This window comes from Nannospalax galili, unplaced genomic scaffold (genome assembly GCF_000622305.1).
Source record: "Nannospalax galili isolate Female #2095 unplaced genomic scaffold, S.galili_v1.0 scaffold324, whole genome shotgun sequence".
Taxonomy (NCBI): Eukaryota; Metazoa; Chordata; class Mammalia; order Rodentia; family Spalacidae; genus Nannospalax; species Nannospalax galili.
In genome coordinates this window covers 5,635,070-5,662,126 of record NW_008353027.1, presented here as the reverse complement: position 1 = coordinate 5,662,126, position 27,057 = coordinate 5,635,070, and the positions used below count along the sequence as shown (strand labels likewise).

At 45.1% G+C, this 27,057-nt stretch overlaps 1 protein-coding gene across 3 annotated transcripts in view; it reads left to right on the top strand.

Moving 5' to 3' along the window:
* Positions 1 to 1,303: 1,303 nt before the first annotated feature.
* Scml4 (Scm polycomb group protein like 4) overlaps positions 1,304 to 27,057 on the top strand; it is a 42,905-nt gene continuing 17,151 nt past the window's right edge. For 2 of the 3 annotated variants that reach the window (XM_017802520.2, XM_008850311.3), the window contains exons 1-4: positions 1,304 to 1,512; positions 13,479 to 13,608; positions 15,382 to 15,582; positions 17,831 to 18,025. In XM_017802520.2, the coding sequence (XP_017658009.1) occupies positions 1,312 to 1,512; positions 13,479 to 13,608; positions 15,382 to 15,582; positions 17,831 to 18,025 (727 nt within the window). In that variant the 5' untranslated portion in view covers positions 1,304 to 1,311. Of the gene's footprint in view, positions 1,513 to 13,478; positions 13,609 to 15,381; positions 15,583 to 17,830; positions 18,026 to 26,573; positions 26,755 to 27,057 lie in introns of those variants that run through there. The other variant, XM_029554642.1, reaches the window with a different exon arrangement.

Below are 27,057 nucleotides of genomic sequence, written 5' to 3'. Positions count from 1 at the left end.
TTAGATGTGCCACTTAGGCTTGAACAATTCATAGACAATGTCTGTGTGTGACCTGTTGTGGAACTTTGTAATAGTTTCCATCTGTTACAAAAGAAGCTTCTTTGATGAGTGGTGACTGGGATACTTGTCTGTAAATAGAAGGATCCGTATTTTGCACATAGTAAGAAATCATATTTGTCTAGGGATGTGACATCCTTGGAATTTTCTCTAATATGTAAGACCTCTCCAGCCATGTGTATTTGGCTATGTTTACAGTACGACACATGAGTTTGCTCTCATTGAGTGGGCTTTATGTCCAATTAGGTAGCTGTTGATTACCTTCAAGATAAAGGTGACACTACTGTGCCAATGTCATTTGCTGTTCTGGCCGTTGATGTGGTTATTAGACCCTGAAGCTGGGGATCATTGATCGATGTTCTCCCTTAGCAGCTTGTGTAGTGCTCTCCAAAGCTATGAGAGCTAGTCTTCAGGTAAGTGGCTTTCAGGTCAATACCAACTCCATTGCTCCAAATCCTGTGTTCGAAGTATGTCCTCTCATCAGCGATGGGGTCTTACTTTCAAGTTCTGGGAGGCAATCAAGGCCTGTGGCAATAGCCTGTGTCATTTTGGGAGTCTCTTGGACTACCTTGGCCAACAGCTCAAGGGAAAGAGTCTCCTGCTTGGCACTGTTTATTGTTATGTAGCCTTTAGCTATACACATGGGTTCATGTAGAGATATTATATGTGTAATTTGGACTAAGATGATTCCCTCTGGGTTTTTTGTTTTTTGGGTTTTTTTTTTTTGGTCTTTTTGAGACAGGGTCTTCCTCTAGCCCCAGCTGACCTGGAACTCACTATGTAGACCAGCCTGACCTTGAACTCAGAGAGATCCGCCGCCTTTGTCTCCCGAGGCTGGGGCCACAATGCCAGGCTCCCTCTGGGTTTTTACACTAGCTAGGCATTATTTGTCTCTCCTCTCTCTTTTTCCCTGTCCAGACCTCCCTCCACACAAAGTCATCTTGTGACTGCCAATCTATCAGTTGTACATGGGGCCAGGAGTCTATTGTCTTCTTCACCTAGTCAGTACCCCTTCCTCATTGTAACTCCCTGGAAACTCACCATCTTGAAGTTACACTGGGGGCCCAGTAACTGCTAGGGACCTGTAGGCTGTAAATATCCACAATTGCCGCCTGCTTTCTCATATGCGAGCTTCTCCTTCAAGTAGGTATACCCAAATCATCAAATCGGATCTGTTTGCCTCGAAAACTAAACAAACACTTCTGATTTTGTTTTGCTTTCTGTCTGGACTCATTCCCAGCACCTTTCCTGCCCATGTGTGACTTGTCACCTCATTCTGTAAGACTGGCACCAGTGGAGATGCAGAGGGAGAAGATCCCTGGGAGGAAGCGAGGCCGGCCCCCACTTCACTCCACACCTGTGAAGATGGCAGTGCATAATCTTTACTCTGCTTCCACGGGCTCTTTACCAGCAGTGAAGATGGCAAAGAAGAGGGGGCGGAAACCTGGGTACAAGGTACGTCTCCATGATCTCCTTCTCCAGAATAGAGTGGGGCTGGGTACCAGGGGTTGGGCAGAGCACTGCTGCTCCATGAAGATGGGGAGTCGAACAAGCACGGTGGGGGGAGAAGTAAGTCTCTCAGCGGAGCATGTGACGGACAAGGCCTAACATGTTATTAAACCTAGTGTCTAATCAGAGTGTCAGACAATGAGCTTTGACTGTTCCCACCACCGAGGCCCTTGAAGCCACTTTCTAGAACTCATTCATTGTTTATTTAATGGAAGCAAATGACATGCCTGAGACATTTAAATTAATGCTGTGAGCAGGCCAGTGTCAAAAGGTGTAGAAAAGTCTTCTGGGACAGAGGCTCAGCACTGGGGCTCAGGGTGTTGGTTATAGAAAATGAGTTTCAGTAGTTTTTCTCCATTTATTTTTTTCTTGAAGTCAAGCCTTATGTTTCTATCTCAAGACCTGAATACTGAAACCAAAATGCAAATTGGCAGTTAACTCTCATATATTTAGGAAAATGTATGGAAATTATTTCAGGTCAGCAGAAAGAACAGGTAATGAATTCAACCTCTTTATCACCTATGCACTCTCAATTCTTCCAGTGCTGAAAGAAAAACAGTAGCAGAGAGGAAGATTGGTTATTTAGTTACTTCTGGGTCCTTGGCTTCTGTTTTTTAGCATTTACTTTTCTTTTTAATTATGTGTGCCTATATGTGGGTTGAGCTGCCCCACATGGGTACTGGTAACCCAACTCAAGTCTTCCTCCTCCTGCTCCTCCTCTTGTTCCTCCTCCTCCCCCTCCTCTTCCTTCTCTTCCTCCTTCTCCCCCTCTTGCTGCTCCTCTATCCATTATGGTGGTACACACCTTTAATCACCGCACTCAGGAGGCAGAGGCAGGTGGATCTGTAAGATCCAGGCCTGAGATGGCCTACATTGCAAGTTCCAGGCAAGCTGGACTACAGAGTGAGACCCTGACCAAAAAAACAAAACAAAACAAAACAAAGCTCTTCTTGAATAAACAGAGGTTAATGTCTTCTGTCAGGCCCTTTTTCTGACAAAGGAAACCTCTTCTGTTCATGACAATACTGACCTTAGAATTGTTTCTCTGGTCTCTGAAACTGACTTAGGACAGTTGTTATCCATTCAGTTACCACACCATTGCTGGACCCTGGGAATTCCATTTGGAGGGCTGGAACAGGGTAGCCCTTTTCTCTGACAGAGCGAGGGATCCAGTACAGGTTCTGAGGAAAGGTACTGAAAGCTTCACTCTTCTGTTCTGCCTTCTTCCTGCCCCCTGAGGGCTATGACCCGAGTGAAAATTACCAATGGACAAGTCTCCCCAGCTTTATTCCGACAATCTCCCCAGACCCTGACACCCCATTTTACCACAAATGACAGGACTCTAGTTGTGGAAGAGCTAATAAGGAAGTTGTACAGTCTCACTCCATTTACCAAGTGGCCACTAATTGCAATTTTAACTATCTGGGTCACAGTTGGGGAACCAGAATTTGTTTATAAAAAAAAAAAAAATCCTGACCAAGCAGGATATGATCTTACTTAGTCTGACCCTAAAGACCTTGTATTTTATTACTAGGGAAAAGTACTTCTTGGAGCTGAGGACAGTGGTCCGTGTCTGTTGTTTTCTTGACTCCCCAGAAGCAGGAGGACTCCTGCAGTCTGTGTAGCACAGTGAGACCCCCGTCTCAATAAATAAATAAATAAATGATATAAAAGTGGTTGGGGGACTTGTTGGGAAGAAGGGTTCCAGAGGGAGTGGGAGGAGGGTAAAAAAGGGAAATTGGAGTAAATATGATCAAAATACATTCTATGCCTATATTAAATTGTCAAAATAAAATTCTTATATCAATAATGACATTATAATAGCTTCATACTGCTATTAGTAATCATGTAATAATATGATTTTGAGTCTTTGTTGGGATTTTTTTTGAGGAATTCTGAGGATGCCTCTTCCTGCTGACTGTGTCCTGGGTCCAGGCCAGATGACATTGTCTGATATCACTCCCAGTGGCTCTGTCAGTCCCCTCTGTCCCTGCACATGTGGGAGCTTTCTCTCTGATCCAAGAATGACATAGGTGTCTCTCTTCCTGAAGGAGTCCAGTTGACACTGGGGACCTTTAACTGTTTCTGAGACTTGAGGTTAACATGGGTGAGCTGTAGGCAGAAAAGGAAGAATCAAACTGGAGGGCAGATGTCAGTCCTCTGGAGTTCAGGGGTCATCCCCCTCCCAGGGCCCATCTAGCAGTCTTTCTCTTAACCTCTGGCCTGCTGACATATTTCTGGGGTCTACTCACCACTGAGACTCACTGTCCTCTTCCACCTTGACAAAGGAAGCAAAAAAAAAAAAAAGGAAGAAAAGGAAAAGAAAACAAACCTCTTGACACTGTGGTTTCTAAGAGCCGCAGCCCATCAGGCCAACAGCTGTCTTCATTTCAAAAGAAATTCTCTCCTCCTGGCATCTTGGTCAGTTACTTAGTTCTCAGTTCAGAGACTCTCCCAAGAGCAGCAGGTTCATTTTCCTTACATTTCATGGTTGTAGAGAGCACTGAAGTCTTTAAGTGGGCAGGAAAAGGCTGTACAAAGCACAAACCCAAACTTCTGTTCTGCAGGTGTATGTGAGCATGAAGTTGTGAAAAGTTATCCAGCAGGACATCCTTGGGCAGCCATACCAAGCATCCCTTGAAATCTGTGGTTTCTAATGAAAGTTGTAGGGTCACAGGGCCCAATGGGCAGCATTTCCTGTGGACACATCTGGTTTCTGAACTCCACATTAGCCTGTCTTGGTGTTTGTTCTCCTTTCCCTTCTCTCAGTGCCCACAGAGTACAGAATCAGTCTTCATTCTCGACTCCTTGGCTTCTCTGGGTCAGGAGGCCATTAAATAACCTTCCTTCCCCAACCCAGGCAGGCTAGCAGCCCTCTTCAGTACCTGCAGACTCAGGGGAGAATCTCAACCCATCACAGAGCTGGTGGGAGAATTCCCAGCATTCTCCTTCCACCTCAGTTGCATCCCTGAAAAGTACTTCCCTTCCACCTCCAAGCAGCCCCTCTGACTTCATTCTGGTGTCTGCAGTACACTGTACTTAGATAATTTTATTTTCCTAGGAAAGCGCTAAGGCAAGGCCATTAAATTAGGGTGTGAGATTTGACTGAAGCAGGTCTCAATGTGAAAAGATACTGCCCCTCCATCTCTTGGGTGTTTGATCTCTCCTTGATGTAAAAATGTAGGGGTACACCCAGTTGCAGGCTGACCCCTAGGAATGGAATTAGGTCACTAGTCACAAACTTTTTGTTATTAGAATTAGTTTGCCTTTTTACCAGGCAGATTTTTAGAATAAAGTCTGAGGTGGTGGTGGCACACGACTTTAATCCCAGCACTTGGGAGGCAGAGGCAGGCAGATCTTTGTGAATTCAAGTCCAGCCTGGTCTACATAGTGAGTTCAGGTCAGCTGGGACTACAGGGAGACCCTGTCTCAAAAAGACAAAAAAAAAAAAAAAAAAAAAGGTGAATTATTCAACTTCCCTATCTGGACTTCCCTAAGACTTCCCTAAGGTGTCACCTTTGGGACTTTTGAATGAAGAAAGAATGTGAATGCCTGGGAGAAATGTGTCTCTAAGGAGAGCATTGTAGACAAAGCTCTTCTTCCTCGCTGAAGGGTACCTCCTACTTCTGCAATAGCCACTGGCAGCCACGTCCTGGATAAGCAGTCACGTAGCTGTTTGAGGTTTTTGAACTGCAGGTAAAGGTGCCAGTTGTAGAACATCAGAGTTGTTGGCTTCTCCTGTGAGTCAGGCAAGGCATCCTGGGCAGGGACTCTTTTGGTTTCATCCTGCCAGGAAGAGGCTTCTTTCTCCCTCCACTCCACTTACCCCATTTACTCAACCACATTCTGCTCTTACTATTTTCAATATAATCTGTACTTTAGGCTAGGTAGAGATGCCGCCTGTCTGCAGCTCCTTCCCCTCACCGTTAACATGCTTTGCTATGATGGCACATTTGTCACAACTAGTGAGCAGTAGTAATGTATTGTCATAATGAAGTTCCTATTTTATTCCGTTCTGAGTTTCTCTAACTCCATTCCAGGATTCCATCCATTAAACTACATTACATGTGGTCATCGTATTTCATTACACTCCTCTGGTTTGTGAACGTTGCTTAAATTTTCCTTATTTTCGATGACTTGAACAGTTTTGAGGAGTTTTATAGAATGCTCTACAGTTGTAATTTGTCTAGTGGTTTTCCTCTGGATTACACTGGGTATGGGATAAGATCCGAGAAGTGCCCATTGCATCGTATCCAGAATACATAGTGTCAACACCACTGCTGGATGAATTTTGAGCCTGGCTACGGTGGTATCCATCAAATGTCCCCACTGTAAATGGTACTCCCCCTTCCCCATTGCTGTATTATACTATTTAGAATGAAGCCATTACACACAACGCACCATTAAAGAACAGGGAATTGTGTTCACCTACTTGGGAGAATCTACAGGAGTCATGAAATTTTTATGCACCAGAGATTTATTTACTCCCCCTATGTATTTATTTCATCAATCACTTATTTATAGCTGTATGGACTCATGGATATTTGTTGTATACTAAGTGTCATAATTGTTTCTCTGTTGCTCCTGGTGGTCCAGACTTGGCTGATGACTCTTTCAGTCAGTACCTGTTCTTTAGGAAACACTTCGATCACTAGTGCTTTTTGTTAGTGTCTTATTACTTTCCGGCACTACAAGATACTTCACGTTTACCGTGTATATTCCCTGCCCTCATCTTGAGATCAGCAATTTCTGCTAGGAGCCCCAACTCTTTTTATTAAAGAATGATATTAGAAACCAATATATGAGCATTTTTCTTTATTTTTGCCCAGAAAAATAACAAAATAAAAACAAGCCAATCAAAAAAGACAAAAAAAAACCCAACAACAAACAACAACAACAACAACAAACCCAAGGCAAGAATAGCAAAGACAAATGCCCTTCCACAGAACATCTGGGGCTGGGGTGATGGCTCGCATCATGTTCACAGGTGATACACCTCACATCTATGCTCTGCTATCTCTGGACTTTTCTAAAATCAGGGGTGTGGCTCCCTTTTTTATACCAGGCTATTTTATGTGTGTGTGTGTGGGTGCACATATGAGTGCAGGTATGCATGCATATGTATGTGCATGTGGAGGCCAGCAGGCAGCCTTGCGTGTTGTCCTTCAGGTGCTGTCCACCTGTTCTTGTTGCTGAAACAGGGTCTCTCACTGGTCTAGAATTCACCATGTAGACTAGGCAGGCTGGTCAGGGAGCTCCAGGGATCTAGTTGTCTCCACCTCTCTAGTGCTGGAATTACAAGTGTGCACTACCACACCCAGCTTTACTTTTTTAAGAACGGGTTCTGGAGATCAAACTCATGTCCTCATTCTTGGAAAGCACTCACCTTATTGACTGAGCTATCTCCACAGGCTTGCAATAGGCTATTCATTTATTTATTTACTTATTTTTATTTTATGTGTATGAGTGATTTGCTTGCATGAGTGCACCCATGTCATGTAATGCCCACAGAGGCACAAAGAGGGATGCCAGATTTCCTGGAACTGAAGTTAAGGAACTGGATCCTCTGCAAGAGCAGCCAGTGCTCTTAACCGCTGAGCCATCTCTCCAGCCCTATTTTTCTAAATTTTATTTATTATTTTTATTTTATGTGTATGCGTGTATTGCCTGCATGTAGGTTAAGTGCATCCGTGTCATGCAATGCCCGTGGAGGTCAGAAGAAGGCATCGGATCCCCTGGAACTGGAGTTACAGACAGTTGTTAGCTGCCATGTGGGTGCTGAGAATCGAACCTGGGTCCTCTGCAAGAGCAGCCAGTGTTCTCTTCAATCCCCAGGCTCACTATTTTTAAAATAACCTGTTCTCATGGAGAAGAACTCACTCCATGAGATGCCCCACTAACCTAACCACCCTCCATTAGAGCCCACCTCTTAAAGTTTCCCTAATCTATAAATACATGGAGGACCACGTCCCTAGCACATGAGTCCTTGGGGACACAGTCACACCGTAGTACTGCCCATAGTTTGCATGAGTTTTCTTCTTTGTTTTAAAGTCCCAGCAATTGTTTGAGAGGTGGGGTGAATAAGGAAGGTTTTACTTACAACCAGCTGACTCATCAAATCCCTGTGATTATATCACTTAGGCAGAAATAGTAGGAATAAAAAGCAGAAGTGACACCTAATGGTAGTTCAAAATGGGTTCAGTGGACAAATCCCACTTTAATAAATATAATAGAAAGCCAGGCTTGGTGACACACTCCTTTAATCCCAGCACCTGGGAGGCAGAGGCAAGCAGATCTCTATGAGTTCAATGTCAGCCTGGTCTACATAGTGAGTTCCGGGTCAGCTGGGGCTACAGGGAGACCCTGTCTCAAAAAGACAAAAATAAAAACCAAAAACAATATATATATATATATGAGCAAGCATTAGATGTTAGGGTTGATATGAGGTTCATGTGATGCTCAGGTCATTATCATCATCAATCTTTCTAGGGAAGGAACATAAAGACTTTCACGCTGATTTAGTTGAAGATCACAGGGTAAATAAGTCCTAATTGGCCAATTCTGTTTTCCTGGTGAGTGTTGTTACCTGTAGGTAGAGGGTTCATGGACTGAAAGTTGGGGAAGGAGGACTAAGCAGGATTTTCTCCGCTGCCTGAAGCCCTTGGGGCCACTCTACACCAGCCTTTCCATCACAAACCAGGAACAGGATAGCATTCATACAAAGGTTGTTGGGAACCCCTAGGGTAAGCAGGGCTGCTGCCGTGTCACGGGAAATAGCTGAGGAAGCCACATCAAAATCTCGGTGATTAAATCAGTTTTCTGAGCTCTTATTCCCACTAATGAGATTTCTTTGAAATTATTTTTACAGTATTTAATAATGTGTTGCTTCATGGGTCCTTTAATTTTTTCAAATGCTACACTCAGAATGAAAGAAACTCTCTCCTGTTAATGGAAGCTTTGGATTAATACAGGGGTCCCTCAAGGGACCCCAACTCTGTACTGTGCAGTCGCGGTGCTTGCTGTTGGCCGATCTAATTTCAAATGTATTTTTCTTCTTTTTTTGCGTCTTCGGTGTCGCTCACTAGCCACACTCATTCCCTGTCCCTCTGCTCTGATTCATTAACATGCCCACATCCCTACACAGCTTCTGGTACAAAGAAGGGATTAGAAACCTCCAGAAAAGCCATTCTACACGCTTCCGCCTCCACCATCCACCTAGTACCTACACGCCTTCAATTCTGCCTGCCTTCCTGGTGCAGGCCATGAAAGGTCCTGTGGTCCTCACAGCACACCCCTCCTTCCTCCACCCATCCACGCTGAACCCTTAGGCCAGCAGTTCACGCCCCATACTGTCAACCTTTCTCCTCTACTGGATTATTGTCATCAGCATTAAGACACTTCTCCCACTCTGAAAACAAAGAACAAAAAAAACTTTTAAAATGTTTACAATTGTGGGGCTGGTGAGATGGCTCAGCAGTTTAAGAGCAATGGCTGTTCTTGCAGAAGACCCAGGTTCAAATCCAAGCACCCACATGGCAACTAAAAACCACCAGCAACTCCAGTTCCAGGGGGATCCGATGCCTTCTTTCCTCTGTGGGCACTGAATGAGTGCACTTACACACATGCAGGCATAACACTCATACACATAAAATAAAAATAAAATGCATAAATAATTTTAAAAATGTTTAAAATTGTGATTAAAAACTCCATATAGGCCAGGCATGGTGGCACATGCTTTTGGTCCCGGAACTCAGGAGGCAGAGGCATGCGAGACTCTGTGAGTTCAAGGCCAGCTTGGTCTACATAGTGAGTTCCAGGCCAGCTGGGGCTACAGAGAGACCGTGTCTTAAAAAGACCAAAAAAAAAAAAAGAAGAAGCAGCACCTCCACATGACATGAAATTAAATGTAACCATTTCTAAGCAAACAGTTGAGCGTGGTAAGTTAGGGTCACATTGCGCAACCAATCTCTAGAGCTTTTCCGTCTTGCAAAAATGAAGCTCAGAACTCTGAATAGCTCCCTATTTCCTCCTGCCCCAGCCCCTGGGAACTCCACTGTACTTTCTGTATGCATTTGACATCTTAGTATTGTAAACGGTATTCCTGTAAAACTGTTGTGATGTTTCTTTGAGACTCTGCCTCTTTCCTAAGAGTATATGCTGAATTGCTGGGCTACCTGATGGCTGTTTTTTATTTTCCAAGGACCTTTCTTTCCTTAAAAAAGTTTTCCATGACAACCCCACCATTCCGAATTCCTACCAACAGTCAAGAGTTCCAGTTTCCCCACAACCTTGCTAACATTGCTATTTTGTTTTCCCTACAAGATGGCATCTCATTGTGGGGCAAATAAATCTTTTCACTCCCACTTTCCCCATTGCTATAGTCAGATCTCTTCTCCCTTAATGGCAAACTCTTCAAATGTTAACTTTACTTCCTGACTCCAAGGCCTTTCTGTCCCTCATTTCCCAAGTTGATTCCAGTAGGAATCATTTCATTTAAAAATTTCAACCCGGGGTTGGAGCGATGACTCAGCAGTTAAGAGGCCTGTTCTTGTAGAGAACCAGAGTTCAGTTCTTGGCACCCACATGGCACTTAACAGCCACCTGTAATTCCAGTTCCAGGGGATCTGACACCCACTTCTGGACATTGTAGACATTGCATGCATGTGGGATATTTACATACATGCAGGCAAAATAAAAAATAAACCAAATTATTTTTTAAAATTTCAACCCAGCTAGGTGTGATGGGACACACCTGTAATCCCAGCAAGTTTGAGGCTATCATGGGTTACATAGTGAGTTTCAGGTCAGCCTAGGCTACAGTGTGAGACCGTTTCAAAAAACTAGGGACTAGAGAGATGGCTCAGTAGTTAAGAGCACATGCTGTTCTTGTGGAAGACACAGGTTTGGTTCCCAGCTCCCACATCCGGCAGCTCACAACCACCAAATGTCCTCGTCTGGCCTCTGTTGGGCCCTGGGTGAATGGGGTCCCTATACGTACACTCAGGTATACATGCATACACATAAAATAAAAAGCAACTCACTAAATAAGAAAAAAATTCAAACCAAAGCACATCTCTTCAGTCATACTTCCAGGTCCTTTTCTCTTTCACTACTAGCTCTTAAGCCCTTCTAACACTGTACCAAGTCCTTATTCATTCTGTTTTTCTGTTCCCTCCTCCCCTGCCATTAGAGCCTCAATCCCACAACCTGCCTTATTACTAAATTGTTAAATCTAAAGACCCCTCCCAGTAACGTTTGTCTACTCTAAGCGCTGAACATGGTTAGTTACTCTTCTTTTTAAGGCACTTGGATATTTTAAATGAGAAATGCCCCCCACAGCCTCCTGTGTTTGAATACTTGGTCCTCAGTTGGTGGTGCTATTTGGGGAAGTTATGGAAGCTTTAAGACGTATAACCTTGTTGGAGGAAGTACATCACTGGGGGTGGGCTTGGAGAGTTTATAGCCTCACCTCACTTCCAATGGGCTCTCTGCTTGCTGCATGTGGTTGGAAATATGCTCTCTTGGCTTCCTGCTGTCATGCCTTGCCCTTCTATTATGGACTTTACCATTCTGGAATCATAAGCAAACACTCTTTTTCCTTAAGTTGCTTTCGGGCATGATACTTTATCACAGCAACAAAACGTGACTAGTATAGGACTTTCTCCACAGGCTTCCATGAGCCTACATTTTGTGGTTTTCTTCCCATCCCACCAGCTCTTTTCTCCTTTCTTTTGTTAGTTCTTCCTCACCACGCTAGCCTTTTTGTGTTGAGGTCTTAGTGGGCTCTTGGATCCTTCTTTTCCCCATATGTGTTAATTTCTCTGATGATCTTCTGGTTGCCATGGCCTGAAGTATTAACTCTATATCAAAGATTGCCAGTTTTATGTCTCCATTTTAACTTTGTCCCAGATCTCCAACTTGACTGTAGGTGACTATCTAATATCTCCACTAGGATGTCTAGATGGCATCTTCAAGTTGACACATTCAGCTCCTCAACTCTACCTTCTCTATTTCAAAAACCCTTATGCGACCTGTGGCCTCCTAGCTCAAATCCTCAGAGTTAATTATGACTTTTTCTTTCCTAGACATATTACAGTGTGCTGCTAAGACCTGTTGGTTCCACCTTCAAATGCATCCCAAAACTGTTCACCACTCCTCACCTCCATTCTGCTCCCTCACCTAACCTACAGCCACCTCTTGTCTCCTCTAGATTAGTTCTCCTCCAACTTTGTTCCTTCCAGCCTCTGCTCAACACAAGGCTCAAGGAGACTTAAATGTTACTAGTTTAGTGCCTGTTGTGTGCCTATTTATTCAAAGGGTTTGGAGTGAAAGTCAGTAGCCTTTCCTGTCCTCCGAGGCGCTGCCCAATTTCACTCTGTTCCCTTTCACTCTGGCCTCTCTACTCCTGCTCAGGACCATGACATTTGATGTTCTCATTATCTGGAATATTCTTCCCTTAGACTCTTGTTATATAATCTCACCCAAGCCATTCTGTTTTAAAATTCACCAAGCACACCTCTTAGTTGCACTTCTCAGCAGCCTCCCCTCTTCATTGCCTGCCCCAGCTCTTCTTGCTTTCTAACATTCTATAGTGCATACTTTGTCCCCCCCCCATTACGATATTAGCTCCAGGAGGGCAAAGGTCATCTCTTTTTTGTCAGCTTTATTCCCCACTGCATTCTCAAGCAACTAGAGGAATGTCTGGTATGAAACAGGATCACAGTATGTATTTGTTCAATGAATACAGTAATGAATATAGACCAGTAAGATAACTAGCAGTTGGAATACTATTTCTCCATGAATATTATTAGTCTACCCTAAAAGTAAGTCCAGGAAAAAAGTCAGGATATGGATTTCACATATGTTAACAGCAGAATATAAGACCTGAAGTGTGGCCCATGGATCCGCAGTGATGCCTCATCTGGGGGCTCCTTAGATGCAGAATCCCACATCCTGCCACAAAACTGAAACAGAGCAGGCATTTTGATGAGCCCCCAGGAACTTGAAAATCTTGGGGGTTGAGCAATGACCCTTGAACTGAACTGGGTGCTAGACTCTGAGAATCTTTCCAAACTTCTGATGCCTGGGTTCCACTCCTAGAAACAGATTTGATTCTACTGGAGTGGGGTCCATATATAGGTTACTGGTGAAGAGAAGTAGACTGGTTTATTGTATTTTCATATTGTATCTACATCTGTTCCCTCTTACCCCCTCCACTGCTGTCCATCTTTCTGACCTAACCTAGTGCCAGGTACAAATGACTTGCTGATCTGATATCATCAACCAGTCTTGGCCTAATTGCATAGATACAAATTTCAGCTCCTTGTGTGTGGTTTCAGGGGAGACCTTCACAGTGGTGGCTGCCTATTTCTGTCTCCATCCAGACCACCTCTGACAGTCTACTATAGGAAATCAACACCAAGAAGCTTGCCAGGTGCTTGGAGAATGTCCCTGCTCTCTTTTCCAGTGGGAGCCAGTGATTATTTGTGAGCTGAGTGCTCAACAGAGAGTGTGGAGAGCTTCAGGGTTCATCTCCAGGTAGACATAGGAAAGACCCTGTCTAGAAGAGTCCACAGAAGACAGGATGTGGACGTTTCTCTGTCTGTACCCTTCACGCAGGAGGCTCATGGATTTCAACTCATCAGCCTCTGCATTTTCCTACATCTACTGCCTGGTGCTGTTGCTTTCTGGGTAGAGTTACTGTAAGGATGTGTTATACAGCTATCCTCTGAATGTAATCCAAATACGAATCTTAAACACGAACTTGACTCTGATGCTCATTTCCCAAAGCTGCACAGAAAGGTGCGGAAGCATGAAAGAGTAGCAACAGTTAGCTGATGTCCAGGAAAGATCCTGGAATGATATAGAGAGCATTTCTAGATTTTTCACTCATCAGTTGGACTCTCTTGCAGATCAAGCCTCGGGTACTTATGACTCCCTTGGCCCTGTCACCCCCACGGAGTACCCCAGAGCCTGACCTCAGCTCCATTCCTCAGGACGCAGCCACCATTCCCAGCTTGGCAGCCCCACAGGCGCTCACAGGTAGGTCAGTACTATTCTCCCAGTCACCAGGGCTGGCCATAGGGACTGCATAGGGACTGTTTTCTTCCTTATAGCTCAGCTCAGGCATTACCTTCCAGAAAGCCCTCACTGCCTGCTTTTCCTGCCAGTATCCTAGCGTGAGCATTCTTTGCTCTTCCCTCAGGTCTCTCACAGCCTGAGGTCTCATCTCAGCACCTGGCAGGGCAGGGTCCACATCATTACCCACTGTTTCTCTTTGTGCAAAGTGACTGGCACAAAGGCCTGTTATAAATTACTTTCCTTATCATCTGGGATTAGGGAAGGAGGGCAGCCCCAGGGAGTGAAAAGAGCCCTTGTGTTCGAGGAAATCATGTCTAATTCCCTGTTGCACCAGACTGCAGATCTGAGCCGTCTTCTGAGTGCTTCAACCTCTCTGTTTCTTCATCAAAGCGGTCATAACAGCAACCAACTCAGGCTTGCTTGAGAACATGGGAGCTGTATGCCATTGCTGTCCTGTTTAACGTTCCCAAAGTCCTGCTGCTCAGCTCTTTATTCCCCCAATATTTTTTACTTTTCTTTTATGTATATGAGTGTTTTCCCTGCATGTGTGCAGTGTCCACGGAGGCCAGAAAAGGGCATTGGAACCTCTGGAACTAGAGGTACAAATGGCCTGAAAAAGGACTTACAAGGGCTGGCAAGACGGCCCAGTGTGTAAAGGCACTTGCTGCCAAGCCTGATGACCTGAGTTTGGTACCCAAAACCCACACGGTGGAAGGAGAAAACAGACTCCCTCAAGTCATCCTTCAACTTCTACACATGTGCCATGGCATGCCCATGCACATACAAGTAAATGCACACACATGTGCACACACACACAAAACTACAAACAAAATGTAAAAAAGGACTTATAAGCTACATATTTTCTTTTTGAATTTCAAAATTCATAAAGCTCTCCTGTGATTTGATGAAATTTATTGAACAGGGAAAATCAATTTTGTAGACATTCTGACAGTTTTCTGTTGATTTATGTTACATAAATTATGCTTTCCTAGCCAGGTGGGGTGATGCACACCTTTAGTCCCAGCACTCAGGAGGAAGAGGCAGGCGGATCTCTATGAGATCGAGGTCAGCCTGGTCTCCCTAGTGAGTGCCAGATCAGTTGGGGTTACAGGGACACTCTGTCTCAAAAAGACACCCCCCAAAAGATACTTTTCTATAAAAAGGACACAGTACAGTTAAAAATGTAAATGAATGCAATTTAGGATATGTGCTCAAAAATTTATGGTGAGACATTTATCTTGAAAACATGGGGACACTAATGGTCACTGAACATTATTTTCAGAGATTTTAAGTAGCACTCCCTTTAGAACTTCATACAGGGTCTGGGGTGATTAGTAGTATGGCAATATTTTATTCGTGCAAGTCCACAAAGAAATGACTAGCTTTATGTATATGGGGCCTGTAGCTCCTTGGAGGATGACAGGGAATGTTTTATTGTGTACTTCTTCGGCCTGGAAATACATGTGGTCCATATGGGCCACTGTAATTTTCTCAGAAGGGACTCAGCTGCCTCTCTGCCTGCTGATGGAAGGCCCCTTGAGAGCTTGCTGTCAATTGGGGTGTTCAGCTTTTTTGCCCCTTTAACTTCTCAGACTCAGAGGAATGGGTCCTCCTGTGTCTGCCCTGTCCATCTTTTCCAAGGCCAGGACCAGATACAGGCTTGAAGTGCCCCCAGGTGTCCAGCAGGCCTGATGCACTTGCAATGCCAGGGCATTGTGTTCTCTGTCTCCACAGTGTGCCTCTATGTTAACAAGCAGGCCAACGTGGGGCCGTACCTGGAGAGGAGGAAGCTGCAGCAGCTCCCGGAGCGCCTGGGGCCTGAGAGGCCCACAGCTGTCCTGCAGCAGGCCGTGCAAGCATGCATCGACTGTGCACACCAGCAGAAGCTGGTCTTCTCCCTGGTAAAGCAGGGCCACAGCGGTGAGCTGGTGTCAGGTGAGGCCCTGGGGCAGGTGTGGAATGAGGGTTGCAGGGTCTCTGCAGAGGAAAGCAACCATTCAGGTGTGGGTTCAGTAGGTGTGGCCAGGGCCTGTCCTCCATCTGCTGGGATCCAGAGCCTCTGCGAGCTTGTGAGTAGAAGGCTGTTCTCAGGGCTTGAGAAGTTTCTTCCAGTCCTGGACTGCAAGACTAGATTCCTGAATCCTCATCCTTGACTCTCTGTCTCCCATCCCCCACTTCCAACTCCCAAATAAGTTTTTTTGTGTTACTTTCAAACACATCCAGAATCCAACCACCCATAGCAACTACTGTGGTTTATTAAAAAGTTAGATCATACCCCTTCTTCGCCCTAAACTCTTCGTTGCCTCCTTTGTCTGAGTAAAACTCATATCTTTACAAGGACTGATAGACCTCTGTGAGAGGGTCCTGGCTCCCTGTTCAAAGACTAGGCGGCTTCTTTCTCATTTCCGGTTGGGTGGCTTCCCTTCTGTTCTTCCTGTACCCTTCAACTGTGCTCCACCTCAGGGCCTTTGCACTTGCTGCTTCTTTCTGGAATGCTTTTTTGGTTTCTGTTCAGGTGCTACCTTATCAGATCCTCTCCTCTCCTGGCCTGGAGCTACCCTATTGCTTTTTCATAACACTCACCACGAAGAACAGTGGGGAAAGCTCATGCATTTGACCCGTGTCAGGGGGCAGCCTCGGGATCAGAGAGATTTTATCAGATCCTCTCCTCTCCTGGCCTGGAGCTACCCTATTGCTTTTTCATAGCACTCACCACGAAGAACAGTGGGAAAAGCTCATGCAATTTGACCCGTGTCAGGGGGGCAGCCTCGGGATCAGAGAGATCGCTCCTTTATTGGGAAAGTCCTCCCCCAGTGTTGGCCCCCACTTGCCAGCTTTTAGAGAGAATTAATGGACAGGGCTGTAGTCCTGAGACCGCTGCCCTCACTATGCAACTATTTTCCATATCAACCCAGATTTATCTAGGCAAAGTTATCTAGGCAAAGGACAGTGTCCACACTAGGAAGAAACTGGTCCTTCCAATATGAGCCTCTTGCAGCATTAAAATGAAAAGCAGGTGCCAAATAGAAGCCACAGGAGCTACAAAACCCAGCCTGGGTCCTCTCTCCAGCTAACTTGTCTGTAACAGGCACAGGACAAGAGCCTTCAGTCCCAACCTCACAGGCTGAGCAACAGCCTGTGAGTACCGAAGGCCTTATCAAATTTGAGAGAAATGGATTCTTTTAATTCCTAGTTACTAGCTGTGGTAGCCACTGCCATCTACCAACCTTCGGTAGATACAGTATAAATAAACAGGCTGCCCACTAGGAGTTGCTGTGAGTTGGGGAAACCTAGGCAGGAACAGAATGCCCTCTCTGGGGTTTCCAGTGTGCCCTTTACACTGGAGCTGGTGTGTAGTTCTGGGGTGAGGGGGTTGTGAGGAAAGAGACAGGAAGAACCCAGCTCAGTGCTATAGAAAACTGGTGCTGCTCCTCCATTCTGGCTACTGTCTAGAAGTGGAATTCAAAATCACTATAGAAAGCTGAGGCACATTGAACAACAAAATAAGTAGTGTAGTACCGGACAAGTTGTGAGCTAAAACAGATGTATTAGAATTGTTCTGAGATTAATAAAATGACTGAATAGGGAAATCAATGGGCAAGACGGGACATGTCTTCCATGCAGAAGAAGTCAATGTAGCATCCCCCACGCCCACTTCAGAAGGTGGTGACTAGTCCTTCCTTGGGTGTGCGCAGGCTTAGTGACTGGGTTCAGGGACTAGAATATGGAGACCAGGGTAGAGGAGTGTGGTACACATCCCCAGTGGTGCCATGTGGGTATCATATTCCCCTGTTTGATGAACTGTGAAGGGCATTTTGTCTCTGTAGTCTTTTTCTCCTCTAAATCCTCTAAATCCTCTAAATCTAAGTCATGAGAAAAGCATTAGATAAATCCAAATAGAGGGACATGTCTCACAATACCTGATTATAGTCGTGAGAAACAAGAGAAGGGAGAGGACCTGTCACAGAATGAGAAGACAAAGGTATATGACAATAAATGCAGTGTTCCGTCCCAGATGGTATCCTAGAACAGAAACAGGGCATTAGTGAGTCAGGTGTAATTCAATACAGCTCACTTAGAAATCAAATAAAAATGAATGCATGCACAGAAGCCCTTCCACTGGCCGGTTGACTGGCCCTGCTCTCTAGTGCCCAGCTCAGAGTTGCTGTCTCTGATTTTCCAGTCTCTGCTTCCTTTGATGGAAAACAGCATCTGCGGAGTCTGCCTGTGGTGAACAGTGTGGGCTATGTCCTCCGCTTCCTGACCAAACTGTGCCGCAGCCTCCTGTGTGACAACCTCTTCAGCCACCTGCCCTTCCCCGGGAATCCCAGTGCCTCTGAGAGGGCCCAGGAAAGAGAAGATAGGAGAACAGAGTCAGGTAAGGCAGAGCTGGTTTCCTCTGCTGAAGGGGAAGGTTGGCAGATGAGGCAGCTGCTGAGGAGGGCTCTGATATCCTGTTGGAGGCCCATGTCTGCCTCTCTGGCAGCCAAGAGTATTCCTGGCTGGCTGAAACTTAGGTGTCCAGATCATTCCCACCCATACTGCAGGGAGACATGGTCATTCCAGCTCCTGAGAGCTTCGAGGTTGGTGTGTTAGAATTTAGACCGTGACACCATATCACATCTTCTAAGTGATTGTTCTTCCCTGTAAAGATACTCTCGGTATTTGCTCATCATTGTTGAGTACTGAAGAACTCTGAAACTAAGGAACTAAGCAATCTCAAAGAATCTAAGCAAAAAGACAGACGTAGTCTTTTTGTCTGCAGTCTCCTGTGTCTCTCTTGAAGTGATATAACCAAGTGATGTAACCAACACTGTAGGAATTTGAATGGGTCATATATCAGCTATATCTTCCCATGAGAGCTGGTGCTTCCCTTTGAGCACAGGGTGGAAAGTGACCTAATTGGGTACCGCAGCCACAGAATAGCTCAGGATGAAAAAGTGGGCAGGGAAGGGCAGTGGTGCAGTGTCTGCCTAGATAACCAATGGCAAGTGCTTCCTCCTTCCTTAGCAGGCTAGAGTCATGGATCTGCAGAGTTCAGTATGAATGCCCAGGAAGAGCAGGGACGTTGGCGTTTTTCTTTCTGTGTAAGCAGTGTTGTTGATTGAGGAAAAGCACATGGGTAACAACACCAGGACTGAGCCACTGTGTTTGTTAGTTTCTTTCCCTGTGACTGTGACAAAATGTCTTAAAAAAAAAAAAAAAAAAACAAGGGAGAAGGGGTTTATTTTGGCTCATAATTTCAGGATACAGCCCATCATGGTTGAGAAATAAGGCAGCAGGAACTTGAAGCACATGGTCACCATTGTATCCACGGTCGGGAACCAGAGAGCAGTAAATGCCCAATTTTCCTTTTTTTGCTTTATAAAGCCCGGGAGCCCTTGCCAGGGAATGGTGCTGCTCATAGTTAAGATGGGTTATCCCACATCAATAAACACAGTCAAGATAATCCCTAACAGGCATGCCAAGAGGCCTAGCTCCCAAGTGATTCTAGATTCCATCAAGTTGATAACTAACACTACCCACTGCATGATTATTCTGAAAATATTTGTCCAATCCTCCTCTGTCCTAGGCACTGTGTAAGACTTTGTCTTGGTTGAAACAAAGGTATAACATTAGGAGTTTTTTGAGGAATAAAATGACTATTACAAATAAAAAAGTGTTCTATCTCTAGGCCTGTGCTCACAGAGTTCGTATGTGTGACTGCCCTGTTGTGTCCAGAAAACACCATTTCGTTGCAGTCATCCACTACCTCTGACTCTTACAGTCTTTCCCCTCTGCCTTCTGCAGTGAGCCCTAGCCTTGGAGGGAGGGATGTGATGTATAGGTGTCCCTTTGGGGCTGAGCACTTCACAATCTCATATTCTCTGCACATTGACAAGTTGTGGATCTCTGTGTCAACTGCCATCTGCTGCAAAAGAAATTTCTCTGATGTGGTTTGAAAGAGGCACTAACTTATGGGTATAATGGCAAGTCATTAGGAGTTGGTTTAATGCTACGTCCATTTAGCAGAATAATAGTAATATCAAGCCCCCTAGAGCTTATGACCTATCCAACCTAGGTATGGATTCCATCTTGTGGAGCAGATCTTAATCTAATCAGAAAATAGGGGTTGTTCTCATGACATTGGTGCCATTATTGTCCCAGTGGGCATATCTTACCAGGCTGGTCATTATCATAGCTTGCAGGGTTCACAGCTGGATAAGATTAATGATTAATTTTCTCCTCCAGTAGTGGGCACAGCATCTTCCAACACTAAGAAGGCCAGCCAGCAGGGAAGAAGCCAGTACAAGCTTGACTTCTCCATGTTCTATGATTCAAATATGTGGTGTCTTCAGAAATATGATCTTACTGTCAAATTCTAGAGGGCAACTAAAAGCAAAAGCAATAGCTTATAATATTTGGGGGTCTGTGGGCACTCACTGGCCAACAACTTCACAATCGGTGACCCATTTCTGGCACTGGGATTTTTATTTGTTAGCCTATGGTGTCTAGTAGAGGCATTGTTATCCTGTTATAGGCAACTCAATTTAAATTATTTTTAAATTTTTTAAATTTTCCTATGTATATGAGTGTTTTGTATGTAAGTGCACCCATGCACGCAATGAGGAGAGAAGAAGGTCAGAAGAAGGTGTCAGAACCCCTGGAACTGGAGTTAGGGACAGCTGTTAGCTGCCATGTGGTGCTGGGAACCAAACCCTGGTCCTCTACAAGAGCACCCAGTGCTCTTAACTGCTGAGCATCTCTCCTTAAATTCTTTTCATATGTGTATAAGAGGACACAAAGTTGGGTAGGTAGGGAAGGGGGATGGATCTGGGATGAATTGGGGGAGAGGGGTGAATATCCTGAAAATACAATGTATGAAATTCCCAAAGAATTAAGAACAATGTTTTAGAGGTACTTATAATAAAAATGACAGTAAGAGGTCAGGTGTCCTGACACATTGCAATAATCCTAGCACTCAGGAAGTAGACGCAGGAGGATCATGAATTTGAAGCAAGCCTGGACTATACAGTGATGCTGTCTTTAAAATGAATGAATGAATGAATGAATGAACAAGTGCTGCATCTCAAGCCCAGTAGAGAAGGATTCATTTAGAACCTTAGTATAGGTTTTCTTGGGGACTATCAAGAACTTTGCCTACACTTTTGCTTTGATCCCTCTGAGATCCTGGAAACAGGAAGAAATTTGGCCTTTATATAGAAAAGTACCTAACCAAATATGAGTGTGTGCAGAAGCCATGCAGTTCTATGCTTTTCTTCAAGTCTCTGTGTGAGCTCCCTCCCACCCTCCCTTTCCCTCCTTCCCTCCCTTCCTTCCTTCTTCCCTCCCTCCCTCCCTTCCTTCATTCCTTTCATTCTTTCTTCTTTTGGTGCTGGGGTACCAGGGCCTTGCCTTGTACATGCTAGTTAAATGTTCTACCCTTGAGTCCCTGGGGTCCCTGCAGTCCTTGGGCTTTTGAGGTAAGGTCTTGCTATGTAGCCTAGACTGGTCTAGAACTTGTGATCCTCCTGTATGTTGAGATTACAGGGGAGTGCCACCACACTGGCCATCCTACCCTCTCTCTGCTGAAGCCTGTTCTATGGAATGGACCTAAGGCATATCTTGCCAGGCCAGACATTGTTCAGCTACCTTTCTTATACAGCCTAGGCTCACCTACCTAAGGCTGGTGCTGTCCATAGTATCCTGGGCCCACCTACATACATCAATTAGCAATCAAGAAAATGCCCCACAGGCCAGTCTGATGTAGGAAATTCCTCAATTGAGGTTCCCTCTTCCCAGGTGACTCTAGTTATGTCAAACTGACAACTGAAGCTAACTATACACCTTGTCACCATTCTTTTGCAGGGCAACATATCAAGTTTTGATTGTAGTGAAGAATAAGTTAGTTAATCATCTCTTTCACATTGTTGTGATCAGAAGGCCCAGAGAGGAAAGGAGTAGAAATTATTTTGAGGTTAGGACCACACTGCTCCTAAACAATACTGCCAGGCTTTGAGGTCATTTGAACCAGGACAATGCCTGGTTCCACTCCTCCCCAAGGTATTGGATCAAAGCTAGAGAGTCTCAGGCTTGGTGCCACGCCCTTAGAGGATTTGTTAGTACTCACTGGAACATTTTCCAAATACAGATAATCTGTTAATAAAAAATACAAAGCCAGGCCAATAAAAGGGCTATCAAAAGAATTAGCATGTTTGTAGATGACAGAAAGAAAGATTTGGGCAAGACCATTCTCTGGGCCAGTCATGGGGCTGTGTTCTCTGTGGCTGAAGAGCACTTTGAAGAGTCTTTTTGCAGGGTGGGAACAAATGGTTTGCTTTTGTTGAGTACCTTTTTGATGCCCAGATGGTGGGGGTGGGATGTTTTAAAACATGAGCCTGTGGTTTCAGATACAAATTGTGACATGAAAACTGTGAGATGCGGTCATTTCAAAACCTCCAGGGATGCAGGGGTCGACTCCATTGGCCTCTCTGGGTATTCTGCTAGACTGATTGGGTCCTGAGCCTCCTTATGACAGGCCCTGAGGAAACTGCTACACATTGTCCAGAGTGGTGCCTATGGCCATGCCTCAAAATTGGAACTAAAGTAGCAAACGGTGCCAAGAGCAACTGAAACAGCCTAGGGCACTGGTAGGCTTCTAAGATGAGCTTCACAAACTCCTATTAATGAGTACTTTCTGAGTCTCATACATGAGCAATAGACATCTGCTGGAGAATAAGTATTCCTATCAACTTCTTGTTGGAGAGTTGGACTACAAACTGAGGTCTACAGCAGATACATCCTAGCTGCTGTGGAATGATTAAAACTTTCAGTGAATGAAACAAATTCTCTTCTCACATTTGTATTAGTTATCTGTTCTGTGTAACAAATTACATTCAGAGCTCAGTGGATGAAATAACATTATCTCACAACTTCTGTGGGTTTTCAGTTGAGGACCTTGCAAGGCTCAACCATTCATGTGGCTGTTGGCAGCATTCAGTTTCCCTGGAGTTTTGGGGCTCTTCATAGGACATTTCACAACACCAGTGTGAGTTCTACAGCACCCATCCTCTTAGCCACAGTTTTGCTTGCTTGCTTGTGTGTGTGTGTGTGTGTGTGTGTGTGTGTGTGTGTGGCTGGGCTGAACCTAGGGCCCTGCACATGCTAAGCTAGCACTCTGTAGCACTGAACACATCCCCATCCCCCACAGTTTCACTTTTCATGGTTTTAGATACCTGTGGTTAAGCACAGTCTGAAATTATTAAATGGAAAATTCCAGAAATAAATAGTTCATACATATTAAGTTGCATAGCTGAATAGTATGGTGAAATCTTACTCTGTTCCATCTAGGACATGAAGCCTCCCTTTGTCCAGTATATCTACACTGTATCTGTTCCCTGCTCACTAGTGAACTATGAGCCCTCTGAGTTATCAGATTCACACTTAAGGTATTACAGTGCTGTGTTCAAATAATCCTTGTGTAGTAACCTAACAGTACATCATAATTCCTGTGCCTCACTTCATCTCACCATATAGGCAGTTGATCCCTATAGAAAGAAGGGTGGAAACAGTACAATCAGATGCCTTAAGACAGTGAGAATTGTTTTATTTATTTTCATATTATTTTTTTATTCCAAAGAGAGGCAATTTTTGACATATTTTTCCAGAAATAACTTGTATATATAAAAATATATACACAATGAAGTTTAAGAGGGGAAAATAGAAATAAGAAATCAAAGACCAAAGGATTTGCCAACATGGGGTCAACTTTGGTAGAATAATGGTTTCCATTAACTCTGTTTTTTCTTTTTAATCCTAATGAGTTTATTGGGCTTGCTAACAGAGCATAGGGTAGAGGTTTATTTACACAAGAGTGGGGGCCCCCCATTTATAGCTGTACTGGAAAGTCCACACTCAAATATAGATCCTGTGACTTCCCAACAGCTGGACAAAATGGTAAGAGAGGTACCTCATAGCATTCTTGGCTTATATATACTTAGCCCCTCTCCCACATGCAGCTAAGGTCAACTGATTGTGTGGGAGGGGTAACTGACTCCCCCATCAACTCCCTGACAAGCATGAGAAGGAGGTGTGACTACAGCTTGCTCACATAGTGGTTGGAGGACACTCCCAGGTAACACTCCACCCCTTCCTCTGGCTCTTACATTCTGTCCACCAACCTCTTCCGCAAAAGTCCCTGAGCCTTGGAGGGGGTGATAGGTGTGGGATGATCTTCCTCTCATTGTGGCCAGGCACTGAACTTTCGGGTCTCTGCATCATCTATTTTCCATGGGCTGTTGGCTCATTTCAGTGGGATTCCATCTACTATAAAAACACAAACAGCAAGAAGCAAGAACATCTAAACAGTGGCTACTGTAATAACTTAACCTAGGGGCGTAAACACAAACAGACGGTTCTTTAGTAGGTGCATCACATCCATCTAACAATTGCAGTGGCTTCCCCACTGGAGCCTATATCCTCGCCTGCCACAGGGAGTTGGCCTGGTCTACAATACCAGATGCGTGTTCCACCTCTAGGAGCAGGCATTATACCCAATCAAAAATTTGCTGGTTGTACATAGATGTGCCACTATTGCACCAGCTGGAACATCTTGTTTGGCATGTTGATAATTGCAGCACGCAGGGTTTGTTGTTGAGCAGAATTATAGGGGATAGTTCTCCCCCAGCCATCTGCATGTTGCCTTCTGGCACTATGAAAGCCACCCATCCAGCTGCAGGGAATTTCCAGCTTAGTACAAGCTTGATTTCTCCCTCTCCCGCACTTACATCATGCAGTGTCTTCAGCAATAAGGTTTTACTGTCCACTTTTAGTGTACAACCAACATTATTGGCAATGGCCGTTAGTCTGGCCAATAGCTCATAGGGGGGCAATCTACCTGTGGCACTGGGATTTTCATTTGATAACTGTATGGCTTCTGGTAGGGCTTTCTTCCATCCCCAGAGGGTTCCTTCTGTGCTTAAGGCTTTTTTGTTTTTTTGAGACAAGGTCTCCCTGTAGTCCCAGCTGACCTGGAACTCACTAGGTAGACAAGGCCTCGAACTTACAGAGATCTGCCAGCCTCTGCCTCCCGAGTGCACCATTACTCCTGGCAGTCATAGTTCCTTACGTAGCCTCCCTCCTCCCTTTACCCCCTTTTTGCATATTTCTCCCTTAGTAACATCTTTCTCCTACTATTCTTCTCTCTCGGGTTCCTTCTTTCCCTTTACCTCCCTGGTTCCCTTCCATTTTTCTGGTTCCTGTGATTACATAAGGATATGCACCAGTGGGGATCCTGGCCCCTATGTCCTGTGGATAAGGGGGACCACTGTACTAGAAAGTACTGCCAGCATTCCTCAAAACAGATTTCCATTTAGAGCTGAAACTTAGTGTTCTCTATTCTAGGTTGTCTTGGTTTCTTTTGGGTTGCTGTGATAAAATACTTTAAAAAAAAAAAAAGCAACTTAGTGGAGAAAAGGCTTGTTTTAGGTCACAGTCTAGGTACAGTCCATTATGGCAGGGAATTTACCCCAGCCAATTCTGCCACATTCATCATAGGTATTCCAACATTTTCCTGATTAAGGACCATTCTTTGTTTTCCCAGAGTGCAGTGCATGTATGTGTATGTGTGTGTGTGTGTTATATGCATATGCATCTTTGCATGGGAGCACATACGTGTACAGAGTATGGAAGCCAAAGGTCGACACTGGGAGTCTTCCTCAGTTGCTTTCCACCTCATTTTAAAAAGATTTGTTTTATTTTTAAGTATGTGTGAAAATGTGCAGGTTTTTGCACCTGTGAGTTCAGGCCCTTGAGGAGTCCAGAAGGGGATGTCAGATCCCCTGGAGTTGGTTATAGGTAGTTGTAAGCAGCCCCACGGGGTTGGGTGCTGGAAACTGAACTCTGGTTCTGTATAAGAGTAGGACATGCTGTTAACTGCTCCTGCAGTTTCTCCTGCCCCACCACTTTATTTTTTGAGTTGGGGTGGGAGGTCTCTGCTGAACCTGGAGCTCACCAATTGGCTAGGGTGGCTGACCAGCAAGCTCTAAGGATCGGTCTCTGTGTGTGCGTGTGCGTGTGCGTGTGCGTGTGTGTGTGTGTGTGTGTCCATGCAGTTACAGACAGCTCCTGCACTCAGCTTCTTACATGGGTGCTGAGATTCGAACTCATGTCCCCATACTTGTGTAACAGGCATTTTGCCAACTGAGCCATCTCTCCAGCCCTCAAATTTATAAAAGGCCAAAAAGCATGGACACTATTGAGGAAGCACAGTCAATACTGTGGACAGGGGGTGAGGGGACGGGGGACAGGGACAGGGTGGGGGTGGGGGTGGGAAGGATTTGGGCAGAGGTGGGGTAGGGGACGGACAGTCGGAGGGTTGGGATCCCACCCACCTTCGACTTTCCCTACCTCTTGGGTTTCCCATATGCTTTGGGGTAGAGGCTTTGCAAAGCTGCCAGATCACTTGAAGGGTGGTCAGGAGCCTGCTCTCCAAGGCCCAAACGGAATTCGTTATTCTAAACAGCTGATTTCAGTCAAAACTGTCTTTGGTCCAAATTTCCAAAGGAGAAAAATCTACCTATAATTAGAACAAAGCCTTTAGGCAAACCAGAAACATGTGGATGGATGAAAGAAGTTCAGGTGTCAGGCATTAAAATGCTTGGTTCTCTGCCTCTCATTAAGGAAGGAAAGACCTAAATATACTAAGATGGTCCAGGGGGGAGTCAAAGTTGATCTTCAGGCTGTGATCAGAGTTGGGGGCAAGCTTAGAGAGAAAAATCTATACTGGCCAGAGACCAAGTTAATGGAAAATATAATTGAAGTCGATGAAATGCTCAGCCTCCCAGGTGGTGTGACCTGGTGCCCTTTGAACCAGGAAGGTTGGGCCATAAGGCCAGAGGCCCTAAGGGAAAACGAGTTGCTTTTTTGCAAGAACAAGGGGCGGGACTGAGGCTAGAACGTAAGACCAGCCAGTGCCTTGTGCAAGGCTGTACAGGGAGAACAGAAATTTGGTTTCTGCCACCCAGAAGACGCTTAAAGGCAGTGAAGAAGGCCCCCTGTGTCCTACCGCATCAGGCACGTGCTGGGAGCCGGCAGCCCCGGGGAGCTGGACGAGACTGCCCGGTGCAGGTAGGACCCCAGGCACTTGCATCTGGGCTCAGTAGAAAGGTGCCCCCTGGGTACTTGCATTCCCCTGGTCCTTCTCCTCCCCATCCTGCCTCCGGCTTCGCTCCTAAGGTCTCCTATGCTGTGCTCTCTAGATGGTAGTACCTGTCTGAGCCTCCATTATAGTTACTTAACAACTCTTGGAAACCGCTGGTCACAGGCTGATCCAGCCTTTCTACTCCTGGGCTTTGAGACTGGGATCTGAGGTGCTGCTGTCTCTTAGAGTAGCCTGGGACCAAGCCATTCACACTGGAATCCTCTGGACAC